The 8,943-nt window shown below is 51.3% G+C and overlaps 1 protein-coding gene across 1 annotated transcript in view; it reads right to left on the bottom strand.

Moving 5' to 3' along the window:
- The window catches only part of CCDC85A (coiled-coil domain containing 85A), a 208,561-nt gene extending 200,620 nt beyond the window's left edge, over positions 1-7,941 (bottom strand). Inside the window, exons 1-2 of the mRNA XM_012649844.1 lie at positions 7,580-7,941; positions 11-872 (exon numbers count right to left, since the gene is read on the bottom strand). Of these exons, the coding sequence (XP_012505298.1) occupies positions 11-872; positions 7,580-7,843 (1,126 nt within the window). The 5' untranslated portion in view covers positions 7,844-7,941. The remainder of the gene's footprint in view (positions 1-10; positions 873-7,579) is intronic.
- Positions 7,942-8,943: the final 1,002 nt, after the last annotated feature.

Raw genomic sequence — 8,943 nt, forward strand, 5'->3', positions numbered from 1 at the left:
CCTCCGCCGCCGCTGCCGCCTCCTCCGTGTTTGTGATCAGGGCTACCTCCATAATGCTGTTTGAGGTGCTCCGGGCTGGTTCCCCTGGCTCTCGGGAGATGCTCCAGGCTCCCACCCAGGGCATGTTTCTGAAGATGCTCTGGGCTGCCTCCACTGTGCCTGGCGTGTTCAGGGCTGCCCCCTGACCGGTGCTTCTGGAAGTGTTCAGGGCTCCCGCTGAGCACGTGCTTGGGCAGTGTTTCTGGGCTGCTCCCTGGGTGCGGGTGCCTTTGCTGTTCAGGGCTGCCCTTGCACAAGGGTTTGTGGTGCTCTGGACTGGGTCCTTTGAGTGCTTTTGAGTGATCTGGGGTCCCAGAGGCCCTGGGTTTCTGGAGATGCTCAGGGCTGGCGCTCCTGTGCTTGGAGTGCTCGGGGCTGCCCTCGCTCCGGGGCTTCTGCAGGTGCTCGGGGCTGCCACTGCTCACGTGGTGCTTGTGGTGGTCGGGGCTGTCCGTGCTGCCGGTGCTGGAGGTGCTGCTGCCGTCACCCACATCCCGCACATAGGGCGCGGTGGAGGCAGCAAGCTGGCACAGGCTGGCCTGGCTGTCGATGGAGCAGCGGCTGCCCGCACAGCCCGTGCCCTTCTCCTCATCCAGCAGCACACACAGCTCCTTGAGCTCCATGTTCTCCTTCACCACCTCCTCCTGCTTCACCTCCAGCTCCTTCAGCTTCTGCAGGTATAAGGCCACTTCCTTGTGCATCACCCCGGCCGTGTAGCGGCCCAGTCTCTGCCACTCCCGGGACACCCTCTTGCCTTTCTGCCGGTCATCATCCAGGAAACAGCAGAGGTCCCTCAGTTCCTGGTTGTCCTCCTGGAGTTTCTGGTTGATATCCTGAAAAGAGAGATGCAACCATTCAAGGGACATACATAAATCAGGCATCATCAGGGTAAGATTTCCTGGGAGCAGGAGCGCCTGGAACCGGTGAATTCTCTGTGAGATTGGGGGAGGATGAAGACTTGTAGCTATCCATAAAAAGTAAAATAACAGGTATCGGCTATGCTCCCTGCCTAATACTTTACTTGCATTGTCTCATCTAATTTTCACCAAAATCTTAGAGGATAATAATTACTATGGTTCTTTTACAGAAGAGGAAACTGGACCTCTTAAAGCTTCACTTGTCCAAGGTCATCCAGCCAGTATTTAGGGAGCAGGAGCAGCCAGTCAATTAACAAGAAATCAGTAAGTAAAAAAACAAGGCTCTCCTGCCCCACCCTGCAGAAAGAAAGATGGCTGCCTATGAATGCTTAAAAGCTCTGAGGCAACAGGCTTTCAATAGAGCAAACAACAACTCTGTTAAGTTTTTCAGCCCTAACATGGATGAGCAACAGCCCCCAACCGCCACTAGGGAAATGCACAGTTGCCCCCTAGTGGCATTTCACTCCTGCACATCCAACCCTATGTGCCGCACCCACCTGGACATCTTGTCTTCCAGGCATCACATCTAACACAAGCAACACTGAGCCCTTGATACTCAAATCCCCCTCCCCATTTGCATCTCTCTGCAAATGCCACCTCCACTTGTCCCATTGCTCTTTACAAGAGCCTAAGGTTATCCCTGGCAACTCCTTCTCCTTCTCCTTCCACTTCCGAGCCAAACAGTCTTTGGAACTCTACCTCCAAAATTAAGTTCGTCTTGTTACTTCCATGTTTAAAACCCTTTAATAGCTTCTCCCTGCCCTTAGGATAAAGTGCAAAATCCTTCAAGTCTCACAGGCCCCAAATGCTCTGACTCTACTTCTCCAGCATGAATGGTGATTCATTTGTTCATTCATGAATATTTAATAAGCATCTATTATGTGTCAGGTACCATCCAGGTGCTGGGGATCTATCAGTGGACATAGCAAAGACCTTGACATCCTAAAGCTTTTATTCTGGTGGAAAAGAATGGCAAAAAGCAAGTATACAACATAATGTCATGCAGTGCAAAGTTCTAGAGAGAAAACTAAAGCAGGTTAAAGAACACTATTTTGCAAGACAAGGTACCTCTGCAGAAAAGGGAAATATCTGAACCAAGACCTGGGTGAAATGAAGAAGTAAACACTTCAGTGAAGATGATCCCAGGCAGAGAAAGGGCAAGTAAAAAAGCTCTGAGACCAGTGTGAGAGCAAGAGCTCAAGTGAGAGGGAGGCCAGCATGGTGCCTAAAGCACAGTGAGCAAGCCTACCAAGACTGGCTGGAGTTGGGGAGGAGGGAAGGGGGGAGTCAGGATAAGGTGGAAGCTGCAAGACCAGCTAGGAGGCTACTGGGCTGGTCGAGGTAAAGGGAGATGATGGTGGCTTGGTCTCATGATAGCAGTGGCGAAGGTGAGAACACCCGCCCCCCATCATGCACTCAGCACCACCAACACTGGCCTTATTTCAGGTCCTCGAGGGGCAAGCCCTTCCCCTCTTTCACTTGGAATGCCTTCCCCCAGCCTTCTACACAACCATCAGGTCTCATTTGATAAGTTACTTCCCCACAGAAGCTGTTCTAAAGGCAGTCTGCCCCCAGTGCAAAGAAGGCCTACTTCTATGCTCTACCATCACCCCTCAACCTTTTCTTGTTATATTTATTACAATTTGCAACCACATACATATGAGTGTGCCTCTCAGTTCAAGTCTGCATCCTCACTGGAGTCATGAGAATGGAGACTTCATCTGTTCTACTCACTTCTGTGTATCCAGAACATAGAACCTCCACTGTAGTCACCTGAAATACATAGTGAAGTCCCCACTTACTCTCTATTCGCACATACAGTCAAGGGACCAACTGTTTCCTGAAGCACTGTGGTTTGGTAGGGATGAAACAGGCCGCTATGGGGCTGCTACCTAAGACTTCCTCTGCTTAACAAAGCCTGAAAACCTCTGGTCTTGTGAAGCCATCATCCGGGCCAGAATTTGAGGTATTCAGAAAGGGGACTGACTTCTCTTAAACCCAGGTTGATTCCAACACCGCCGCTGATATTGACTAGAAGATAACGTATGAGACATCTGCTAACCTCTTCCTTCACTTCCTGACAGCCATGAGGCCTAAGATGGCAGTGAATGTGGGGCCTGAGGAGGAAGCCTATGCAGCTTAGTTTTCACTTCCAGTTCTGACTCTTGGCATAACTCTGTTCCCTTGTTTCTAATACCCACCTCTTCCTTTTGCTTCCCATTGCCACCCTCTGACTTCAGGCCTGACCTTCGCCAGCAGCCCCCAACCCAGCCTTCCTGCTGGGTCTACCCTACTCTCTACTTTCCCCAACCCCTCCAATCCAAAATAGGCCAGACTGATCTTCACACTCACTGTGTGTTTTGCCCCTCCTGCTTACCAACTCCCATCACCTCCCCTTTCCTGGGGAAAATGAATACACCCCTTGGCCAGGCCAGAAAGGCTTTCCCCTGCCTTTCCACCTTTAGCGGCCTATCAGCCAATCATGAGCTGCGATTATATCTGTGGATTCCAATTAGACAATATTCGTCTTCTCCCCCATGTAAACTTACCTGAGAGGAGAGATTCCACTGAGAAGTCTCCCCAGCATAGAACAGCACCCATGAATGAATGAATGACATAACCTTCCCACTCACTGCTTAAGGCCTATATCACACATCAGCTAGAACGCTCATTAAGCATCAATTTTTTCTCCTTTCTAATGTAGATATCTTAGCTTCTAGAAGGCAGAGTCCATTCTAAAAGTCTTTCTGTGAATATGCAACGTATCTGGCATGGTGTCTGGCATACGGTGGACACTTAATATGTGTTTATGCTCAAAAGAGGGTACAGCTATAGCTACTGAGAAAGGATTTCTTATTGTTTTCAGCGAGCCCCTACTATGTTAGAATCTACAGCAGTAAGAGAATAAATTATCCCTTGATACTGATGTTTTAGAGGAAATCAGAAGTTGTGGATATTTGGAGAAAATAATACTAAACAAAATTCATCTAAGCTTCAAAAATTATTCAACATTTTGTTTAATCCTGGCATTTGATAGAAAGCTCAAGTCATTACTTTTTTATCCAAATGAACTTCCATCTGGAAATACTTCCCTTTGACTGTCCTATAGCTATTCCTGATTTCTCCAAAACTGGAAAGTAAACAGGACTGGTGCCAACTTGAGCTTCACAAAGTTAATGTGCTTTCCAAAGGAAGTGAAACATATACTTCTCAGCATTCCAGATGGAATAGACAGGAGTGGGTATTGGGCCATTCAGTTTTCTTTATCACAGCTCCTTCTTCCTATTATTGGTTTTCTTAGGAATGAGGAACCAACCAACTTGATCATAACCTTGTGAGCCAGCTTCTTCAAAGCTGCCTCATTAAGACTTGGACTTTCTTTTTCAAAACACTAAGTGTCCTTTCAACATTGCCACAGGCCACCAGATGTTATACAAGTGTCTGAAGTGGACTTTTAAAAGTTTAAATGCACCTCATAGAATACCACCCAGAATTTCAATCTTGTGCCTGTAGACTATCAAGTACTATATCTATGGTTAAAGAGGAATTGTTTTAATTCATTCTTTTTCTTCATTGCAGGGTGGGAGGTTGGTATGTTAGGGAGCAAGGAGGGAAATTAATATAATGTAGACGACAAATCTCAGAGATTCAATTCCCCCAAATCAGCTTCCAGTGGGATACTAAGAACAGCCTGAGTGTTGGTATATACTCAGCAGTCCAAAGACATGGTTCTCAAGGATCTAATTCCTTACAACATCAGAACCTTAACCAAAATCTCCTTTCTCCATTCCTTTCAGGACCATACATTCTAAACAAAGAATACCAATGAGCCAAAAGAAAAGAAAGCCTATTTTGAACACTTTAAATCTGTGTGTCCTTCAGAAAGCTATCTAACCTCACTGGGGTTTCTTCTATATATCATGTAATGCTCATAAAACCTCATGTGGAATTAAAATCCCCCATTGAGCAAGTGAAAAAACTGAGGCTTGGAGAGGTTAACAGTTTCCCCAAGCTGCCCTAATTGTCAGACTCCAAATCCTTTATCTTTCTACCTCCTCTACACTGACCTGCCTCCCGATGTTTAAATACAAACAAGTTAGACAGTGCTGGGACACAGTCACAGTCCCCTCAGAAGAAAAGATGTTTCCATCTTCCATGTCTACAGCTACAGAAATACCTAGCAGCCTTAAAAATATTTGGATACAGTTTCAAAGTCAGCTCACAGAGAGGGGCATTAAAAAAAAAAGCATGTGGCTTTAATTACTCAATATTTACAGCACTCAAATGAGCGTGCCAAACCATCAGAGACTTCCCCCACCAAAAAAAAATCAACTTTCTTCCCTCCTTCCAGTTAATCCAAAACAAATAGATGCACCTATCATTTATTCAGTCAACCACATTTATGGATTACTATGGTGTCCAAAAGGTCCAAGGCAAGATGATGAAGAGAAGGGAGAAGGCTGGCCTGTCAACAGAGTAAAACCACAGACCCTGAGGAATAGGACGGAGGTCTTGGGGTCTACTAACTTGTAGCTGCCCAGGGGATGACATGAAAGGAGGGACAGAAGCTCCATCAGAAAGTAACCAGCCTCCATCATTTCTGAACTTGATAAGGAGTAGAACTGCAAAGTCTTTTAATGTCAAGTCATGAATCTAGACCACAAGGAGACTTTCCTACTTGGGTGCAAGTGTCCTTACCTGCCCTAATAGCTGTTTCTCTAAATGGAGCTACCGGAACGAAGACCAGGCACCCCACCACTCATGCCCGACTCACACACAGATCCTCACACACACAGTCAATCCACACGATCTAAAAGAACTTTCAAGTATTTCTGAGCTATTATGTCAGTTGATGCTCCATACTATAAAAATCTTTAAGAAATTGATTAATTGAAAACTCTTCCAAGTCACATTATGGTTCAAATCATGGAAGCAGCTTAAATTGGAGGATGACAAACTAATATCATTGTCCAGTTTTGCCTAAGAAACCCGGATCCTAGAGACTCACTGCTAACATTTATTTATATGTCCTCTCCTGATGGCAATACCTATCATTTTTGGTAGTCAAGTATTAAACCTTCCCCTACATTATCATAACTTATTATCACAACACCCTAGGAAATAGTTATTGCCATTTGCATTTTATTGATGAATAAAATAAGAATCAGAGAAATTAATTATCCAAGCATACCCTCCTGGCAAATGTGAATTCTAGATTCAAACCCACCTCTGAGATCACTTTCCCACTACACTAGCACGCTTCTATTCCCCAAAGAGCCCAGTACTTAATAAATACTACATTAGTAATGAATTAAACCAAAGGAGAGAGCAGGCCTTGGGATTTTTCTGACTGTGAGATCTCCCTACCTACACCCACTCCAGGGACAACGTAACAGTGAGTCTGGGCCTCAGAAAAGGGCCATCTCCAGCAGGACTGGGCCCAGCACACAGGTAAGCCTTCGGCCTGCCGCCCTCCCACTCCTCCTTGCCCCAGAATCCCAGAGCTGGAGCGCTGAGGCAATTAAGGAACAGCTCTACCGCCTGAGAAGTGGGGTAAGAGTGGAAAGGGGCTAAGAACAACTTGTGCCTGCGGGAATTTATTCCCTGACGTCCCTGCAGTGATTTCATTTGTGTCTGGCTTCCTATAAACAAAAGCAGAACAATGAGAGGAAGGAATACCAGGAGGCACCAGCACAAGCTGGAAGGAGAGGAAGTTTGCGGCGCACGCTGGCAGGGCGGTTCCCGGCCACCGGTCTGCTGCAACCTGGCGGGCTGGGCACGCTGCTCGCACACTCGGCGCTCTCCAGGGAGAAATATAAATTAGTGGGTTTGAGGAGACTTTCCCCCCTTTTCTTAATAGCAGAGGGAGGGCTGGCTCAAGAAGAAAGCATCACTGACCGACACTAGGAGTACCCTTATCAAAACCGGGCACCTTCCCACACGCAGTCCCTTTGCTCCACCCCCCTCTTCCATGCTGGATAAAATTTAAATCAAACTAGGGGTTAATTAGGGAGGGGAGTAAGGCAACTCTGGGTGACGCCATCCAAACTCGGGGAGAAGGAAAGGACAGGAGTTGGTGGAAGACGTGAAGGCACAGCTTAAGCAACTCTGCACCGGGTGACTCACGCCGGCTCAGAGGGTGGCGCCCCTCCCCAACCCTCTCTCTGGCAGTGGCGCCCTTTCCTCGCCCTCTGCCCGCCGAAAAGCTGCTGGCGCCAGAGCAGCCGTAGCATCGACGCCCAAAGGCAAAGATGCCCAGGACTCGCTCCCTCACCAGCCTTTTCCCCTGATTGTAACCCGGCTCCCCAAAGCACTGATTTTCCCTAAGAAAATTAAAGGTTCCGCGTGCCCATCACCTCCCTCCCTGCCTTTCAGCATCCTCAGCGTCCTCCCCTCCATCCGCAGAGAGAGCGAGCTAGATGCTGGCGCGCCAGGTGTGGGGAAGAGGAGGGGAGCAAACGCCTCCAAAGTTTGGAAAAGTTTGCAAAGGGCTGGGGATTGGGGGCAGGGGGTGCTGACTGGGAGAAAGGGGAGGATCACCTGTTGACAGAAGGAGAGAAAGTTTGCCTGGCCCCACCTCCCCGGGGCGCCCCGCTGCCCGCCCCGCCTGCCCCGGCGCTCACCTTGAGCCCGCGGATCTCGCCCAGGTGCAGCTGCAGGCGGCGGTTCACCTCGCGGATGAGATTGCTGTGGTCCAGCATCGCGCTCACCTTCTCGGCCTCGGCGCGCCGCAGGCAGCGGATCAGCTCCTCCTTGCTCCACTGCAGCAGCTCCTCGTCAGACACTTTGGACAGGTCCTCCACGGCGGCGGCTGCGGACGACCCAGCCGGGGCTGGGGGACAACTTTCCGCCGCCGCCGCCGCCGCGCCTCCGGCCGCCTTCGACATGGTATCCGCGCGGTAGCAGGTGTGAGTGGGTGGAAGAGGCAAAGCGACTCCCGAAGCGCGGGCGCGGGGCTGCCTCCGCCCACACCCCTGTGCGCTGGGGCGAGTCAGCGGCACCGCCCAGGGGCCGCTGGGTTGGGGCGGCGGGGGTCGCGCTGGGCGGCCATCCTACCTCGCCATCCCCGCGCGCGCGCCCGCGCACCCCCGGGGCCGGGCAGCCACCCGCTCGCTGCTGCCAAGGCCGGTCCCAACTCCGCGCAAGTCCATGGTGAGGGGCGCTCGGGAGCGGGAGCCGCCGCGGGAAAACCTCGAGGACCGGCGGAGCCCGCCCAGGGGCTGCACCCCCGTTCCGCTGCCCTTTCCTACGCCCTAATTCGAGGCTGTCGCCCCCCACACTCTTTCTTTCCCACACACGCACGCACACGCACTTTCCTCCCCCTTGCCCAGCCGCAGCCCCCGCCGTCTCTCCTCTCCTAGCCAAGCAGGGCGCGCCGGGCTCTGCGGCGCCCCCCGGGCTGCTCGAGCGACGCCGCCGCGGCTGCCCGAAGGCGGCCTGCGCTGCGCCCGCCGCCGCTTGGAGGCTGCTCCGGGAAGTCTTCGATTTGCAGAGCAGAGGAAGGGTGGAGGGTGGGGGACCGGCTGGAGGAGGAGCCCGGAGCCCCGGCCGCCCGCAGCCGGCAGCACCTCCTGCGCCGGCCAGACGCTGCTGCCCCTTGACCGTCGCCGGGGCCCCTGCGGAGCGCTGCCGGCTATCCCGCCCGGGAGGGCTGGGGGCGCGGCTGCTCCAGCAGCCGGGCGCGGGTGGGGCTGGAAGGGGAAGGTGCGGAGCTGTGGCGGCCCGGGCCTTGGGAGGCGCGCGCGCGCCACCGTGCGGCCGAAGAAGCTTCCTCCTCTGCCCGCCGCACTCCAGGCTGGTCACCGGGCAGGGGAGACAGCTGCCAACCAAAATGAGAGGTTCTTGGTATTTGGAGAGATGAGGGATCAGGAAAGATGGGGTAGCAGGGCTTGAGGAATAACCAGATATTTCTACTTTGGAGAATGGGAGAAAAAGCCGTTGGCAAAAAAAAAAAAGTGGGGGAGGGGAACTTAAGAATCCAAATGGT

The sequence above is a fragment of the Propithecus coquereli genome, unplaced genomic scaffold (genome assembly GCF_000956105.1).
Source record: "Propithecus coquereli isolate 6110/MARCELLA unplaced genomic scaffold, Pcoq_1.0 Scaffold305, whole genome shotgun sequence".
NCBI lineage: Eukaryota > Metazoa > Chordata > Mammalia > Primates > Indriidae > Propithecus > Propithecus coquereli.